Source organism: Amblyomma mixtum, chromosome 1, assembly GCF_055824585.1.
Source record: "Amblyomma mixtum isolate Tamu chromosome 1, ASM5582458v1, whole genome shotgun sequence".
NCBI classification, from domain to species: Eukaryota; Metazoa; Arthropoda; class Arachnida; order Ixodida; family Ixodidae; genus Amblyomma; species Amblyomma mixtum.
In genome coordinates, this window is record NC_143012.1 from 687,193 (window position 1) to 706,265 (window position 19,073).

The 19,073-nt window shown below is 50.7% G+C and overlaps 1 protein-coding gene across 2 annotated transcripts in view; it reads left to right on the forward strand.

Moving 5' to 3' along the window:
- Positions 1 to 1,321: 1,321 nt before the first annotated feature.
- Positions 1,322 to 19,073, forward strand: part of LOC149365197 (uncharacterized) — a 92,128-nt gene continuing 74,376 nt past the window's right edge. Inside the window, exon 1 of one of the 2 annotated variants that reach the window (XM_089588258.1) lies at positions 1,322 to 1,566. In XM_089588258.1, the coding sequence (XP_089444384.1) occupies positions 1,494 to 1,566 (73 nt within the window). In that variant the 5' untranslated portion in view covers positions 1,322 to 1,493. The remainder of the gene's footprint in view (positions 1,567 to 19,073) is intronic. The other variant, XM_089588251.1, reaches the window with a different exon arrangement.

Here is a 19,073-nt window from a genome sequence, read left to right on the forward strand (position 1 = left end):
TCTAATCATTCAGAATAAATAATTGAGCGTGTTATGGTACGTTTGAGCCGACACAGAATGATCCGACGCATTCAGAAAACAGGACATGTGCTGACCTATGCTCTGTATACACTTGCTCTTTTCGGTCTTGTGTCATTTTATTAAACCATTAACCAGCTATGCTACAAGTTCTGAGCCGACATGTCTGTTGTTTATTTAAAACTTTTTGGTATGTGAAGTTCTTATTTGTGATGGTCATCAATGCTTTTTTTTGGTTGTCCTCTGATTGTCCTTTCAGGGAATTTTTTCTGGAAATTTGATGAGTAAAATTTGCAAAAAGAGAATTTTTGTGAAGATTCAGAGAATCTTCTCAACAGAAAGGGTCACTTTTTCCAAATTGACAAAGTTTTCAATCTGCTGCAGGGCAAAAGGGCCTGAACTATAGGAATTAATCTTCAGGTCTGACTGAAAGAATTTTTGGTTACAGCATGGGATATCACTGCATTTGCAAGAAGTGACAGTGCCTTGATAGTGACAAGGAAAAAAAAAAATTCAAGTTGTGAAGTGACAAATTCCAGCCGGTTGTGAGCTTCGGAGACGGGGCCAGGCCACCAGCTCAGAACCTTACCGAGAGGATACGGTAATCATACGCGCTGTCTTGTACGTAACCGGCTGAGGATAATGTGCAGTGTCCAGAGACCTGGGCATCTGACATTTCTATGTTGTGTAATGTATGTTTTTTCTCTATATGTCGTACGCACTTCAAACAACTATGCATTTAACTTCCGTTTAAACAGTAAGGCAGCAATGTATGCAACATCTCAAAGTCTGCATGCACAGTATTTGCTGCTTTGTGACGATTAACGACGCTGTTAAAACTTTGAGCTCTTATCATGGACTAACTGTTTTTGGCCTTGAGCATTCATTTGCGGGGCACGTGCAGCAAGACATGTGGAGGAGGCTAGTGCGTAAGTTGTAAGGGACACGTTGTAGGGGTCCCTGTGACTGAGAGAAGAGATGGAGGTGGAAATGTGGTGGAGAGAACCGCAGGCGCATGCCACGCACGGTGTGCGCTACCGTACAAAAAACCAAAAGTAAGATGGAAGTATATTTCATGACTATGGTATAAAGTTATCAAACAGCAGTTCGAGGAACGCGCCAGCACCGAAAGAGAATTGAAAGGCAGTTCTGGGAATCAATAACGGCAACATTACGCGCGGAGCGAAAAAAAAAAAAAAAACTGAAAACGGTGGGCGGCTACCGCGCAAGCGCGAGCGCTCTAAAACAAAACCAAAATTCGCAGAAGCAGCCTCGAGAAAGCTGGCAACCAGCGCAGATACTAAACTGCGCCCTCGCGAGCGGCGGCTGGCAGTATCGAAAACAACATGGCAACGAGGTGATAGAAGCCGTTGGCGGCTGCTCGCAACCTCCCAGAACGAGCTCGAAGAACCTGTGCATCGCGTCGTCGGGGGTACCGAAATGCTATCGGTCCGAACTTGGGTTCAACCATCAGCATGGCTCGCTTTTTGGACTTTGGACTGTCAACGGGATTACTTCTTTGCCTCTCAACTTGGACGAGCGCTCTTGGTGAGTGTCTTTTTCGTTTTTTTCTTTTTTGCTCTACTGCGTGGGCAGCTGACCTCCGTGCCGGCGGCCCGTTCTACGAGTCATTAGCCTTGCATTTCGGACTGGAAACGTATCGGCGATCTCTTTCGTCGCTTGCGCGAGTCGGACGGAGAAGAGGAAAACGCGGCGCGTCTGCTCTTGCGCCTGTCGCGCGGGGTTTATTTGCGGACCGCCGGAGGCTGGGTCGCGCGCATCGACACGTGACGGGTGCGCTCGCGTTATCAGATTTCATTATGTGGCAAAATTTATTTCATCAGACACGCGTCGTTCATCGTTTGGGCACGGCAGTGAGTGTTATCGGTCGGCAATGCCGAAAAAGGCAGACGCGCGCCGTGCGGCGGGCCGTCTGCTGTCCAGAATGAGCGAGCGAGGAAAATATCAAGAGAATCGTGTGGAAAGCATAGCTTACGCTACTTTCGTGGCCTGTCACCCCAAAACATGCCAAGTTTCGTGCTCAAGAACTTGTGGCGAAGTGGCGCTGCTTTCTCGTGCTACAGTAAAGTTTAGGGAGAGTGCGATTACGTCTCACGCCACTGCCCGCACCATGTGAGTGCTGTCAAGCAGAAGTTTATTTTATTACAAAGACTCTTTACAATTTGGTTGGCCGTTTATGGTGGGCTGGCTTGAGCCTTTTAAAAGTTGACGGGCGCAATGGCCCTGCCGTGTCTTTAAAAGAGTTCCTCACTTGACAGCGAACTGCAGATGTGATAAGAGAAAAAGAAAAAATTATTGCTTCTTGTCAAGAGTGGACGCAGTGGCTAGGACGAACATTTTATGCTTCTTTTTCGGTGTCCTTCGACCTTAGCGCATACGCGGCTCACGGTAGTGTTGCGAGCTGCTTGTCGCCCTAGCAACCGTGTTGTGTCATCAACAAGTAAGGGGTTTGGCTGTTTTTAGAGATGGAGGAAACGCGCCTTGAACGACATGTCGCTCCGATCGGTTGCAGTTTGTTCTCATCGCCTGGTGTTCTATTCTTTTGTCGCTTTTTTCTCTCCTCAACAGCTAAGCTTCACTTTCCTCCAAAGTAGTTGTGCCTTTATTTTCCTCGGACCCGCCTTATGTCGTACATTGCGAGCTGCAGGCAAATCGTCAAGTTTTATACACATTTTTTTTTTCTTTCACGGAGTAAGAAGAGGGGCCGGCGCAAGCAGCGCATCCAGCAGCTTTGCGTGCTGTATTGTCCGATTTAGCTGGCTCACAGACGATCCTGAACAGCTTCTCATAGCACTAAACGAATTTAAAGCAACACTGGAGAAGAGAAATAGCTAAGTTCGTCATTGTAAGTGCTTGTCTACAGAGCCGCGAGGAGGAGATGGGGTTAGGAAAACTGTTATTCTCTATTTATAGTGAGAGGTCGACGAGGCGAGCCGGAAGGGCTCGCCCCTTACAAACACTAGGAGGGATCCCTAGTCCAAGATCCCTGTAGCTTCCGCAGCGGCCCGTGCTCTACCTACCAATGCCTGTTGAGCTTGGAGTTCGGAGCAGCCGCGCAGGGCAGCTTCCCAGTCCTCTCTGGTGGGGTGGGTAGGTAGGATTGGAAGGGCATGCATGCCCACACCATGTGGTAGGTGTCCGAAAACTCCTCCTCACAGTGTGGGCACGCGCCCGAGAAAGAAGAATTGAAGTACTGCCGGGCACAATACAGTATTGGTATAGAGGCGGAGAAGCCAGCGCTCCTCCCCCCTGGTGAGGCCTTTACAGGGAGGGGATAGATGCCATGAAAGGTTTGATAAAGAGAAGTGATCTCTCTAAAGGTGGTGGCCGGATTGAAATTGAATTCCGGATCTGGCTGCGGATGAGGCGATGCCCGGTGAGTAAGCGCGCGGGCGGCAGCGTCGGCCGCCTCGTTCCCCTGAAGACCCGCATTAGCCGGAGCCCGCACGATGGTACGATGGGTCGGAAACCCTGTGTACTCGCATGCGTAGAGGATTTTGAAAGCACGGTCTGGAATGTACCCTTGCTGAATATTGCGGCAGGCGCCCCTGGAGCCCGTGATAATGACTCGGGACTCTGGATCTGCGGCGGCCAGTGCAATGGCGATCTCTTCCGCAAATGTAATGTTTGGGGCACGGAAAGTAAGGCCCTGAACTATAGTGTTTTGGTGGTTGACGGCCGCCGTGTACCAACTCCCATCGTGCCCGCCCGCGCGAGACGGCGACCGTCATGGGTGTCTGTAGTCATGTTGTTCGGAAGGGGTCGCACCTGGAGTGCAAAGCGCCAGGCTTCAGGGATGTCGACCCGTTCTTCTGTCTGTGTTGCTTAGGATATGTGTAAGCGCGTAAGAAGGCGTCTTCCCGCAGGTGTTTTGCTCAGGCGCATGTATTGATTATTAAGATGAGCTTCTCGTAACTCCCCAAAGGTGTTGGTCATCCCCAGACCGAGGAGATGCTTGTTGGACGTCGTTATGGGGAGGTCGAGTGCTCTCTTATAAATCTTGCGGAGAACTACTTCCAAGGCGTTCTCATCGCATTTGCGTAGGTGGAGGTAGGGAGCCGAATATAAAATCCGGCTGGTTAGGAATGCATTGGCCAGCCGCAGGGTATCTTTGCATCGTAGTCTCCCCCCCCCCCCCCCCCCTTTTATTGGATACCCGGCGGAGCAACCGACCCACCTGGTCCCCCACCTTACGTAGCTTGTTTAGGGTAGTGTCTATCTTGCGCCTATGATGAATGAAAAGCCCCAGTACCCGGATCTCCTCGTGTTAGGATATCGGCCCGCTAAGTAGGGAAAAGGCAATTTTGGTTGTGCACTTTGAGTTGGGGCGTATGTGCACAATTTCCGATTTGCTCGGGGAGCATTCAAGACCAAAGCGACGAGCGTATTCGTCCACAATAGCTGCCGCTTGTTGCAGGTTGGTCTCGATGTCTCCAACCGATTGTTGTGTTGCCCAGAGGGTGATGTCCGCATACAGAGCGTGCTGCACGCCGGCGACCTCAGCCAACTGGGTAGGGAGCTTCATCATGGCCAGATTAAATAGTAATGGCGAGATGACAGCTCCCTGTGGGGTCCCTTGTGTGCCAAGTTGATATGGACCATGTTCTGTGTCTTGTAGTCGGATATAGGATTGACGATCTCTAAGGAATTGTTTGATATAATGGAAAGTATTGCGCCCACAGTTTGTTTGCGACAAGTGGGATAAGATGATCTCGTGGGTCACATTGTCGAAAGCCCCCCGCAGGTCAAGTGCGACGACTACTTTATCATTGCTGGGGTGCTCGGAGGGGTCGAGAATCTCTTTGTGAAGTTGCAACAGGACATCTTGTGCGGACCGGTGTGGGCGGAAACCGTACATGGTGTCTGCGAAAATGTTTTGCTGTTCCAGGAAAGCCGACAATATGTCGCGGACCATAGTTCCATCAGCTTCCCCACACACGAAATGAGGGTGGTGGTGAAAACTTTTAATTGATGAGATAGAGTTTGGGAGCCACAGAGTGGCCCCGCTACATGGTCGGCGTCCCTAGTCCGGCACACCGCATGACAAGGCCCCGTCTCTCGCCCGTTTCACCAGAGCCCTTTGGGACTCAAGCGAGGAGCAGTTGAGGAGGGCACTCTCCCATGCCTCTCTGGAAGGGGTAGGGGAAGGGGGGAGGTGGGGATTTTTAGTACATGCCCACACCATGTGGAAGATATTACAGGTCTCCCCACAGTGAGGGCATCGCCCATCCGTGTTAGGATCGTAATGTTTTATGATTGCAGGACAGAGTAGAGTACCTGTCTGCAGGCGCCTTAAAGTTCGCTCCTCCGTCTTACTCAGCCCCTTTGCAGGGGCTGGGAAAAGGCGATGGTTGTCGCTATAATGCGTTATTGTTTCCCTGAGTCGCAGCAGCGGCTGGTTAGTCTCCGAGCCAGAAGAGCTGGGATGAGGAGCCCGATAAATAAGCGCTCGGGCAGCCGCGTCAGCGGCCTCATTACCTCGTAAGCCCTGGTGGCCAGGAGCCCAAATGATTATTTTCGCTGTTGGATCAGTGGCAGTCCGTCTTCGAATGCAAGCAGCTAAGGGGGAGATCTCCTCTGCCAAGTAATGATCACGTGCTTTTCGGGAGTCCGTAACGATGATTCTCGAATTGGCGTGGGCGGCAGCAAGCGCTATCGCTACTTCCTCGGCTCGTATTGAATTCGGGGCTCGAAAGAAGAGTCCATCAACGTGCATTTCCTGGTGAACGACAGCGGCCGTGTAAAATCCCGTGGGCGATGGCCCTGCTACGTCTACATAATACACACCGGGTCGGGAGCTGTGTTGTCTCTCAAGAGCCCGAGCCCGCGCTTGTCGTCTGTTTTCGTGCCTGTTGGTGTCCATGTTACGGGGGAGCGGGGAGACCCAGAGCATATGGCGCCACAGTACTGCGATACGCTCCGCCTCCTCTGGAGTGCAGTCGTGTTGGATGTGTAAGCGGTTTAGCAGGCGGCGCCCAGGGGCCGTCTGCATGAGCCGCGTGTATTGGTTCACGAGGTGGGCCTCCCGCAGCTCCTGGTAGGAGTTTAGCACCCCCAATGCCTTGAGTTTGGCATTAGAGGTAGCCACCGGGAGATCCAGGGCTCGCTTAGTTGCCTTGCGGATGACGGCGTCTATTCGCGCCTCGTCTTGCTTAGTAGTGCGGAGATATGGCACGGCGTAGAGGATCCGGCTAGTCACGAAGGCATAAACGAGCCGAAGCGCGTCCGTGCCCCGCAGACCGCCCCGCTTGTTGGAAAGACGGCGGATCATGCGCCCTACCTGTTCGCCTACTCTCTTGAGTTTCACAATGGTGAAGTCCGGTCTGAGTCTGTGGTGAATGAAAAGGCCCAGAATACGGAGCTCCTCCACCTCTCTAATAGGACCTCCTGACAGAGAGATGGGAATTGGTGTCCTATCCTTTGGGTTCGCTCTGACATGCAGAAGCTCTGATTTCGCTGGAGCACATTGGAGCCCACAGTCAATAGCATACGCATCGACTATGGAAGCGGCCTGCTGAAGGCGGGCCTCCATGTCCCCAAGACTCCCCTCAGTGGTCCAAATTGTATTGTCATCGGTATATAACGCGTGTTGAATGCCTTCCACCCGGGCTAGTTGGCTTGGGAGGCGCATCATAGCTATGTTGAACAGGAGCGGTGATAACACCGCTCCCTGAGGGGTACCCCGTGTTCCCATCATGTAAGGGCCGTATTCCTCGCCTTCAATCCGAATAAAGGCCTGGCGATTAGTCAAGAAATCTCTTACATACGCGTAGGCCCTAGCCCCACAATCGGTAGAACTCAAGTTGGCCAGGATGCTTCCGTGTTTAACATTGTCGAAAGCCCCTTTCAGATCAAGGGCGAGGATGGCTTTGTCATTGTACTGCATAGTTGTGGGTCGTATTACATCCCTGTGCAGCTGGAGAAGGACATCTTGTGCAGACATGTGGGGGCGAAACCCGAACATGGTGATTGCAAAGAAGCCCTTACTCTCCAGGTATGGAGAGAGGCGATCCCATACCATCGTCTCCATAAGCTTGTCCGCACATGATGTCAGTGATATGGGCCTCAGGTTGTCCATATTCACGGCCTTACCTGTTTTAGGGGTAAACGTCACAAGTGACGTTTTCCACTCGGGAGGGAGTGGACGCCCGCCCCAGATCTGGTTGATGTATTCTAATAAATGGAGGTAGGCTGAGTCCGGTAGGTTCGCCAACAGGTTCACTGTTGGCGAACCCCGCCCGTATCCCGGCGAATTTTTGCTAAGGCCGCCTGAAGGTCGTGCAACTCAAAAGGGGCATCAAGTGCCCCATTAGGCCTGCCAGAGTACATGTACTCAGATGGGCCAGAGGTTGTCGCTGTTAATGGCTTGGAAATGAAAGTTACTGGTGCTGTTTTCCAATCTATGGGGAGTGGTGTGCCTCCAATCCAGATAGTGTTGAAGTAATCGAAGAGAGTTTCGTAGGCGGGATCTGGGAGGTTGGCAATAAGCTTTACCGTCACCTTGTCCCGACCCGGGGCTGTACCTCGCTTCATTTTAGCCAGGGCCGCTTTTAGGTCATGGAGCTGGAACGGTTGATAAAAATCCGCGTTCTCGGAACCTGCAAACGAGTACGCCTGACCACGGGGACCCTAGTGTATGATCAAATATTTGTCGCGGAGCGCATCGGCCAGTTTGGCCGTGTCTCCAGTGAAGTTATGTATAGCCCTTTGAAGGTGTTTTTGTGTCTCAGTACGAATGTGCCGGATCAATAAGGGCGCGGAAGAGTCGAGTCGCCCCGTACTCCTACTCGACGTTTGCCGAGCTGCAGTGTTGCATCGGTGCACCCAATTCGAGTCGGCGAGTTGGGCCGCCTAGAGAGCCGCCTGTTGGGTGATTTCCGCGATGCGAATTTTGAGTTTCCGATTGTGTGTTTGACGACGCCAGCGGCGGACTAGACTGTGTCGTGCCTCCAAGAGGTGGAGGAGGTGGTTATCCACCGCCGGGCTAGCCTCTTAGAGTTGAACATTTTGCTCGACTGATTTCACGTGAGATACAAGGTGTTGGGACCACGTTGAGTATCCTTGGTCCATTATAGACTGAGGATTAGTGTAGCTGGTCCTAAATTTGGTCCAGTCGGGTAGTTTTGCATGGGCCTGTGGTCTTGTGAGTGGCTTGGAATGGATTGTGGTGGTAATTATGCAGTGGTCGCTACCGAGGGATTCCTCGGTGTTGCTCCAATCTGCATAGCGAATATTTTTCGTAAAGTTGAGGTTGTGAGTTGCGCGGGATCGGTGTGAAGAGTGAGGCCCAAAGTGGAAACAAGCTCCGCCAACTTGCGCCCGCGTTTCTCTTCTCGTGTGTACCCCATAAGGGGCTAGGAGCATTAAAGTCCCCAACGATTATGAGGGGATCCCGATTCGCGATCTTCAAAGCCCGGCTGAAGATATCTGCGTATGTAACATTTGATAGCTTTGGGGGACAGTAAATGTTGAGTATGTGCAATGGGGGGTCCTGTTTGCGTAGCGGAAGGATCGCCACCTGTACATAGGAGAAATTAGCGCTAAGATCTAGGTCAACCTGGAAGGCCGCGTAATGTTTATGTACGCAGAGGCAACTCTGCGCATCCTGCTGGTGCACCGTGTAATTGGCGAGGGTGGCACCCTTTCCTGGCTCCTGAAGGGCCACCACAGCAGGTAATTCTGCGAAAGTTGTAAGGAAAAGGCGTAGATCGGCTCGCTTGGTACGTGCCTTGAACCCGAGGCAGTTCCACTGTACAATTTGAATAGGGATCGAATTGGTTCGCGGATGCTTCCTATTTCTAGGAGCGCCCGCCATGATCAAGGGTAGAGTTGAGAGTTTGGAGAGAGGAGGTTTGAGAGCCAGTGGCTCGAAGGAGAGGAGCGTCCTCTATACTGGGGATGGCACAGGGGACCTCTTCCTCTTCTCACGCGATCCGACGCCTAGACGCTTTGAGCTGCTGGCCCGACGCGTGTCTAACAAAGATTGCAAGTGTGCTGGACACCTGCTGTCGGTGAGATGAAAGGGTTCACCGTTCAAACAGCGTATTTGAGACCAAAGAGGCTGGTGAACACGGCGCTGTTTGTGACGCAAGAATTTTTCTGGTTATTGAGAAGGAGAAAACAAAGCGGACGGAAGTGCGAAACACTAAAACCTGCGTGTGGAGACTAGTCCGACCAGGGAAGACCGTTGGTCAGGTGAAATTAGCCAGCTCCGATTGCAGGACGACTGTTTCACGAGTGCCATTTCACTATGAGGTGCAGTTTTCAATGTATTATAAAACAGCATTAAAAAAAGCGCTCAAGAGAGCTACACCTGTATCATGCATAGTATCGTTCTTTGGTCGTCCATGTTGTTTTCAAACTGGTTCAGTTCTGCACCTGAAAAAAAACAAAAAAACATGCATACATTTTCTGCGGATGCATATGTCGTTTCTTTCGTTCTTGTATGCTGTTGTACTTTCCTATTAAGGTGTCTTCACGATAGCGGCTAGTCGCTTTTCGAGCTCTGTTGTGCAACGTTGTCAAATGTCCGTAAACAATCGCATTCCGCTGCTGTATGGAAGGAAGGTCGCAGGTTCGGTCGCGTCCTTGGCGGCAGCATTTCGCTTGAGCCGAAATGCAAAGAACTTCCAGTTTCATTGCACGTTGGAAAACCACGGCTGATCGAAATTAATCTGGCGCGTTCTGTGCCTCATAGCCGACAGTGTTACAATATTGTCTTCTCACGAATAAATGAATGAATAAATGCGAAGTGCTTTGCATGCGCTGTGCTGCGTAACACGCTGAACTCGGCGAAAGCTGTGCTGCGGCTGTCTTTTGCTAATGTCCCAGACCTATTTGAGTAAGTAAGCGCCGCCGCGGTGGCTCAGCGGCTATGGTGCTCGGCTACTGACCCGAAAGACGCGGGTTCGATCCCGGCCGCGGCGGCTGATTTTCTTCGGAGGAGAAATTCGAGGTCCGTGTACTGTGCGATGTCAGTGCACGTTAAAGAACCCCAGGTGGTCGAAATTTCCGGAGCCCTCCACTACGGCGTCTCTCATAGCCTTAGTCGCTTTGGGACGTTAAACCCCATAAACAAACAAACTATTTGAGTAAGTAATAAGGGAGTAATTACTCATTGACGTCCACCCGAGCGCAGCCATACGGCTACAGAGGAAAGCTATACAGCTTTCTCAGAAACTTCGTAGTTAAAGAAAAATTCGTCCTGGTCCGGGGATCGAACCCGGGACCACCGCTTCACCGGAGCAGTCGCTCTACCAATTGAGCTAACCGGGACGGCAAGCTTATGGTAGGGCGAGAGCGAATTGATCAATAACTCGAAGTGGGAACTGTGTTGACCAAATGTTTAGGGGAATCCCCCAAGGTGGAGTAGATTTGTAATAAGGGAGTAATTACTCATTGACGTCCACCCGAGCGCAGCCATACGGCTACAGAGGAAAGCTATACAGCTTTCTCAGAAACTTCGTAGTTAAAGAAAAAATTCGTCCTGGTCCGGGGATCGGACGCTTTACAGAAGCTTTACAGTGTACGAAACTCTAGTGCAGCTCCTGCATACTCACTTCGTAGGGAAACATTACGGCCACCCAAAGTAAGGACGAATTATGGGCGACAACTTATTGAATATCAAACAGCTAACCTTCTGAACAAAATACAAGAATTAACAGATCTGAGTGCTAATGTCTCTAAGAACACGCTTAAAGCTCTGCTGCTCGAAAATAACTTAGAATTCAATTAATCTGCGATGTTTCTGTCCATAGTTTTATTTTCTGGGAGTGCATTATCGTTTTGAACCTTGCTGGCTGTTGTGTGTTGCTATTATGATTTTGCTATCATGTTGCTAAACTTGCAACAACCATGTTTCAGAATTGTGTACTTGCTTGTGCTTCTTTGTACTAAGTATTCTGTGTTGGCATGTGCGGTCTATTGTTTGCTACATACGCGATTTTTTTTTCGCATAATTTATTTACCCTTTTTTTCCCTCAGTGCTGTGACTTTTTTCTTATTTCCCCCCGAAGACCTTGGTGTGGAACTTTTCGTGTAAAACTATGTTAAATGAGTGTTTGTGCCAAACTGTATGCGGGGCAAGAGCCTACGTCAGGCGTTCCGCCTTTTGCTCTTGCTCCTCTTTCTGTATCAGAAAGGAAACAAATAAATCAAATCAAATCAAATCAAACCCGGGACCACCGCTTCACCGGAGCAGTCGCTCTACCAATTGAGGTAACCGGGACGGCAAGGTAAGGTTGGACTTTGGCAACCAGGGCTCGCTTGCACGAACCCGACTTCACCTTATTTCGTGTTCTTGGCATAAGTGGTTTGTCCAGACGCGTAATCAGTCATCAGCTTATCCGTCATCTTATTACAGAAGCCTGCGCACCATTGCAGACGCACGAATTGGAGTAGGGAATATAAGTTGAGGGGCCAGCTTAAAAGCCAGCGTGGTGGCCACGAATTACAGATAGCAGCGCCGATTCCTCCTTCAGTTACGTTCATAACGAATGGTGTACGAGCTACTGGTCCAACATCACGCCTGCTAGGGAAGGTGGGCTTATGCATCGTTGCCTGTCTGCTGCGCGCTTTACTTGGGTCTTCGTACACCGTTTCTTTGCTGTTGTGACATGTTAAAATTGGTTGCGCTGCTGGTCAACAATGGTAACCGCTGCGCTGGGCCAGTGTACGGAGAACAGAGAACTTATTTTAAATTGTTTCATTGACACATATATCCTTCCCGTTACTTTCAGTTCTAAAAGATACTTCAAAACATGCACTATATGTCTACGTTACAGCATTCTGTACAATGCAGACAATGTGTATCGACGCATCAGGTTTACCTAAAATGCCGCAGCTGACATTTTCAGTGCATAATTTCGTGCATAATAAACGCTGTACATAGTTCTTGCATACTGTTCACGCAATACAGAAGGATCAGTCTGTGCACAGGGAGTACACGCGGTTTAATGCATGCACGATGTATGTACAGCCTTTGTCAAAAGTTTGGAGCCCAGGGGGTTTTCTTTTGAGCCACACTGTGTCGTTCTTAATGTATCTCTAGCGCTCCAAATTTCCTGGTCATGAGAAGATATCTGGTACTGCCTCCTGCAATAGGTAGGACTTCCATGAATGCTCCTGGAGTCCCAATATGAAGCTTAGAAGTGAACCCCCTGGGCTCTAAACTTTTGACAAAGACTGTACCTTACAATCATAGAAAATTGAATTTTTTTTTAGTATTTATGTAAACGCGTGAAAGCAAACCATTATCATGCTATGGCCTTCACTGTCCATGCTAATCTAATATATGCGACACCAATAAAATTCATTTAACATACAGTTGTATAATCCCCGATCTGCCAACTCTTGTTCGGACGAAACCCGATGACTGTTTCGTCAACAGCAGTGGCTAAACCATTATTCACGATCCACGGTGCCGAAATAAGCGGTGGCTCCCGAGAAAGCGAGCGGTTCCCGTCCTATTCGTGCGGGATTCGCTGCACTCTTCGCAGTTTCGCACGTCACGAGCACAAAACCAAACAACACCGTAGTTGTCGCAGCACCAACATCATACGACGCCAAAGTGGCTGTGACCGGTGCCGCAAAGCAGGCGACAGCGCCCTAGATTACGCGACTGTCGCAGTTCGCGAAACACGCGAATGATGCGCGGCGCTTACAATGGCCGCGTGGGTCAGACATTGAAAAGAGATAGAGAGTGAGGCCTTTTCTCCTTTCAGAACCTTGTTGCGGTTAGATCTTGTTCTTCACTACAGACGCTAGCGCCAATTCGTCCTTCAGTTGTGTTCACAACGGATGGTGTGCGGAGTTACGGCTTCAGCGGAGGTTTCGCCAATTAACCGGGACGAAAGCGGCCCGCACTTTCGATGGATGGATGGATGGACGGACGGACGGACGGACGGACGGACGTATGAGGCTGAACCCCTTAAATCGAGCGGTGGCTCAAGCCACCTAGCCATGACTCTTGAAATTTCACTCGTTTTGATTTTAGTCTCCAATCAGATAACTTTCGCTTGGTTACTTCATCATCATCATCATCATCATCAGCCTGACTACGCCCACTGCAGGGCAAAGGCCTCTCCCATGTCTCTCCAATTAACCCTGTACTTTGCCAGTTGCGGCCACCGTATTCCCGCAAATTTCTTAATCTCATCCGCCCACCTAACTTTCTGCCGCCCTCTGCTACGCTTGACTTCTCTTGGAATCCACTCCGTTACCCTTAAGGACCAGCGGTTATCTTGCCTTCGCATTACATGCCCTGCCCAAGCCCACTTCTTCCGCTTGGTTTCAACTGGGATATCATTAACGCGGGTTTGTTCTCTCACCCACTCCGCCCCCTTCCGATCTCTTAACGTTATACCTATCATTTTTCTTTCCATAGCTCGTTGCGTTGTCCTTAACTTAAGCTGAACCCTCTTTGTTAGCCTCCACGTTTCTGCCCCATAGGTGAGTACCGGTAAGATACAGCTGTTGTATACTTTTCTCTTGAGGGATATTGGTAATGTAACACGTTCTGCTGGGCCGATATTGGTAATCTGCCATTCATTATCTGAGAGAACCTGCCATATGCGCTCCAACCCATTCTTATTCTTCTAGTTATTTCCCTCTCATGATCCGGATCAACTGTCATTACCTGCCCTAAATAGACATATTTGTTGTATCGTAAGTAATGATAATTAGCAATTAAACAGTACACGTAGCCTACGGTCGAGCCGATCTGTATTCTCCTACTTCGTCGTCTTCTCTACTCCCGTGCTCGCGAGTGCGTGCAGCGCACCTGCCACACTTCATCTTTATTACATTTTCGCCGCACTTAAAAAAAAAAAAATGTCTAGTGAAAGTCATAGTCTTTGAACCATGCGGGCCGCTTCTTTTTGCGAGTACTTCGGCGAGGCGGCGCAGGAAGTGAAGCCGCAGTTGCCGCTGTGGATGTACTACATGAGGGTTGAGGAGGGGCTGCCGATTTCGGAGTGGGTGAAACCAGGTGCGATGAAGGGCCGTCGATAGGCGGCGAATTCAGCGAAAAGGGCCGCTGGAGCTGGGGAGGACAGTTGCTGCTGATTCTGGGCGAACCGCAGAAAACTTTGACGAGTGCCACACTCTCCCATCATCCAGCAGATAAGATGCAGGTCCACGCTGCTCCACAACCTTCCGAGGCTCCGAAAACCGAGCTGACAGTTTGCCTCGCACAGTGGGCTTGCGAACACGCACGTACTGGCCAATCTGAAAGTCACGACACTTGGCGCCACTCCGCTGGTCCTCATAAAGCTTGTACTGCGCTTGCTTCTCCTCAAGCCTCTGCCGCAAAAGCTTAAGCGCTTTTGTCGGATCCATTGAGAAGCACTGATCCGGCAGTCCTACGATGTTGAGTCTTGTGCGGCGCAACCGGCCATGAAGTAGGACGGCTGGTGCAATTCCTGTCGTGGCATGGGGTGTACAGCGGTAGACACCGAGGTAGTCCACAATAGCTGTACGTAGGTCGCGTCGCTCGCACAGAGCCAGCTGAATATAAGACTTAAGCACTCGACTGAATCGTTCAACAGGTCCATTAGCTTGGGGATGATACACTGAAGAGTAGCAATGGCGTATCCGTCGTTCTCGGAGGAAAGTTTGCGTGGCCATCGATGAGAATTGAGGTCCGTGGTCAGAGACAATCTCTTTAGGGTAACCCTCACGAGCAAAGAGGCCAAGCTGGAATTCTTGAACGGTTTGAGTTGTGATGGCATCAGCGAAGAAAACCTCTGGCCACTTACTATAATAATCCATGAGAGTAATCGCGAAGCGGTAGCCACTGGGAGCTTGGTCGAAAGGACCCACGATATCAATGGCAACCTTATCCCAAGGTTTTTCTGGGAAGGCGACAGGTTGCAGAGGAGCTGCCACCGGATGAGCCGATTTGTCACAGGACTGGCACACGACGCATGTCCGTACCATTTCTTCGACGTGCTCGTCCATTCGCGGCCACCAGTAGAGCTCTAGCAGTCGACTTTTCGTGCGGCTGATCCCGGGGTGTGACTCGTGCGCGATGTCCATGAGGCGTCTTCGCAAACTTTCGGGAACGACGAGCCTGTCACCTCGGTACAAGACGCTCTGCACGACGGACAGCTCCGAGCGCAGGAGATAGTATGGCCGGAGGTTCTCCGGTAGGGATTTCTTGTCCGGCCATGTCGCAGATGTAAACTGAATGGCCTGAGAAACTGCCGCGTCGCTGATGGTTGCCTCTTGTAGCTCTTCTAGAGTCCCGGCTGGCGATAGCAGGCAGACGAAATCGTCGTCACTGGCGTCGAACTCACTGGGCTCACTGCATGATGTGGTCGGTAAGGGAAGGCGAGACAGAGCATCCGCAACAGAGTTGTCATTGCCTGTACGGTACTCTACAGTGTAGCTGTAGCACAAAAGGCGAGCCGACCAACGTGAAATTCGCAACGGCCGATGACCCGTTCCTTTCGTCGACAGCAAAGTGACAAGTGCACTGTGGTCGGTGTGTAGAACAAAAGGCCCTCCCCACAAATACACGTGCCACCGTTCGCACGCCCAAACGCAAGCTAGGTAGGGCCTCACATTCGCCAACAGAGTACTTTCTTTCTTGGGGTGTCAAGGTACGGGAGGCAAACGCAACAGTTTGCAGGGAATGGCCGTTGTCTTGCTGAAGCACCGCCCCAAGGCCATATCCGGAAGCGTCAGTCGTTACGACCACAGGAAGGGCAGGGTAAAAAAAATGCAACATGTCACATGATGTCAACATGGACTTCAGTAGTTTGAAGCTCTAATCTGCAGCAGCGGTCCAAGTGAAGGCTGAGTCGCTTCCACGAAGTAGGGCGCGCATAGTCTCAACGACGTCGGAGTAATGCGGGATAAACTTGGAGTAGAAACCCTCAAGTCCAAGGAGGGAGCGAAGCTCACCGATGTTAGATGGAGTCGGAGCCTTCGTAATCGCCTCGATGGCAGAAGAAAGCAGAAACAGTCCTTCACCACTGACAACGTGCCCCAAGAAAGTGAGTTTCGGAGCATCAAAGACACATTTGTGGTTGAGCTTGAGTCCGGCTTGGGACAGGCGCTCGAGAACCGTACGAAGGTTGGTCAGGTGCTCCTGTCGGGTGGTGCCATGGACTATGATGTCGTCGATGTAGAAGAGGACACCTATGCATCCTTTTAAAATTAAGTGCATCATCGTTTGAAAAGCCGAAGGTGCCGAGGCAAGGCCGAAACACACTCGTTTGAAGCGGAAGAGGCCATCATGGGTAATGAATGTGACAATTCCCGACTCTCAGGGCTAAGTGGTACTTGATGGTAAGCCGAGGCGAGGTCCAACTTCGAAAAACGCTGTGACCCGCCTGTGGTGTGTCCGTGGATTCCTTTTTGGAGTTGCTTAAATGCTATTTGGAATCCACCGTGGTTACTTACGACAACAACCTGTACGTTCAAAAGCGAGGTACTTGCATTGGGTCCTGTGTGGCTCCAGTTCTAGCTGAAATTTTCCTGGCCCAATTTGATAGAAGGCTGGAACAGGAACTAAGCTCTGCGGATCGTGGGGTGGTGAAAATTTACAGATATGTAGACGACTTTCTGGTTTTCCTAAATGTCTCTGTTGAAGAAGCCCTGGACTCTGTTGCAGATGCGGTGGTGGGGCTGTTCATGAATTGTTCTAACTCCCTGATATTCACTATTGAACTTCCGAAAAGTGGGTGCATTCAGTTTCTTGACCTGCGGTTGTGCCTTCGGGGAGTCGACCACTTCTGTTGGGCCTACATGCCGAGGTCGAAGAAGGCGATTCTACCTTTCGCGTCTTCTCATTCCAAGTTAGTCAAAAGGAGCTTGGCGTCGTCATGTCTTCGGTCCGCCTTGTCTAAGTCGTGTCTGCACAAGGTTGATGAAAGTTTTGACTTACAAGTTAGTAGGTTGAAGGAGTCGGGTTTCCCGTTGGACCTAATCAGTGCGGTGTCTGAGTCGTTACTAAAGCACCACCGAAAGAAAAAGAAACCGGAGAGTGAGCTGGGTGCTCAAGAACTGAATCCCTCCAAACAGGCCTTCGAGGTGGTACCTTACATGCACAGGGTGTCACATAATCTTAAGAAGGTAGCCCAGAAGGCTGGTGTTCGCCTCGTGTTTACCGCACCGCATAAGCTTTCCAAGCTGTGCAGGCTTGTTGCCGAAGGGCGCACACAGAAAACTACCTGTGGGGTCAACCACCAGACCAAGTTTGTTCCTTGTGCGACAGGTGTCGTGTATCGCATTCCCCTTAGCTGCGGCCGAATTTACGTGGGCCGAACGGGGAAATGTGTGAATGAAAGGTTGCGCGAACACGCAGCGTCGCTAAGGACTGGTCATGGCTCGAACCTTCCCCTGCACTGCAAAAAATGTAAGGATTGCGAGGGCGGCTGTCTGCCCAACTTGGGTGCGACAAGTATCATTGGGCGCGGTAGAAAGAGAGTGGATAGAGAGATATTGGAGGCCTCGAAGATAATCGCCGCAGGTGACGACTTCTGTGTTAGTTCTACGTCGGTGTTTTTGCTGGAAAAAGAGCGCAAGTTTCTCGGTATCTGTTAGCAGGAGTGGCAGCGTCTTCATGTAGGTTTCGCCTTTTGCATGTGCTGTTTAGGTGCTTCGGTCATCCCGGGGGTTTAGGTTCTTGTCTTTATTCTTGTCTTACGTATTAAAAAAAAAAATTAGCTTTGTTTAGTCCGCTTGTACAGCAACGTCATGTTTTTACTTGGGTTTTTATCTTGTTGACACGTGCTGAATTTTCCTGCATGCTTACCGAGTGAGAAGTGTTTTTCGACCAAGCTTCAGTTGCTAGTGCGCTCTTGTCCTGTCCGTTCTCCCTGTGTTCTGCGTGTTTTTTCTGTGCGCCGTTTTTAGATGGTGGAGAGATCTGCGATATCTTTCACATGGTGTGGGCATGTACTCGGAATCCTCACCTTCCCCCTTCCCCCACCCCCACCCGAGAGGCATCGGAGACGGCCCTCCTCAACTGCTCCACGCTGGAGTCTCAAAGGGCTCTAGTAAAGCGGGCGCGAGACGGGGCCTCGTCGTGCGGTGTCCCGGACTAAGGATACCGACCATGTAGCAGGGTTTCTTGACCCTCAAACTCTCTTTGTAAATTAAAGTTTTTCACCACCACCACCACCGCAGAGCATTTTGCATGGTCGTGAAAGGCCGGTATGAATAAAAGGCATGCATAACGAATTGTTCCCTTTACTCGAGAATCAAAATTACGGTTGCTTTCTGCGGTTTCTCGCGCAAGAAATTCTTTACTGCGCGTCTCGTATGTAATTGCTTCCACCAGGGCTTACACGCGTCAGCGCAGCCTAGATTTACTGCACATGCTACCAGTAACTCTAGCGCAGCCTTGGACGGACGTGCGGAATGGTTGGATCGTAAGGAAAGAAAAAAAAAGGCTGAGGCTTAACTTGGTTAAGCCTGGAGAATGCGAAGCATCATCGTGTTGCGTAATTTGGAGGCGCACAACCACAGCGACGGCGCGAGGTGGGCCCTCGTTTCTCCACTGCCGTGACGTCAACAAGTCACGTGGTGTGGCATCATCGTGTCACATGATTTGGAGGCGCACAACCACAGCGACGGTGCGAGGTGGGCCCCCCTTTCTCCACTGTCGTGACGTCATCGTGTCACGTGGTGTGACGTCATGTATCACGTGATTTGGAGGCGCACAACCGCAGCGACGGCGCGAGGTGGGCCCCCGTTTCTCCACTGTCGTGACGTCATCGTGTCACGTGGTGTGACGTCATGTATCACGTGATTTGGAGGCGCACAACCACAGCGACGCCGCGAGGTGGGCCCCCGTTTCTCTACTGTCGTGACGTCATCGTGTCACGTGGTGTGACGTCATGTATCACGTGATTTGGAGGCGCATAACCACGGTGAAGGGCTGAAGTGGTAGCTAAAGTAGTATGCTTCGCATAAAATAGCGCTTTATGCCAGTGGGTACAATGTTTTAAGGGCATGGTGGTCATCGGTCTGCCTGCTTTCGAAAACACGTTAAGCGCGGCTTCGTTGATGAATGGGAGTGGTGG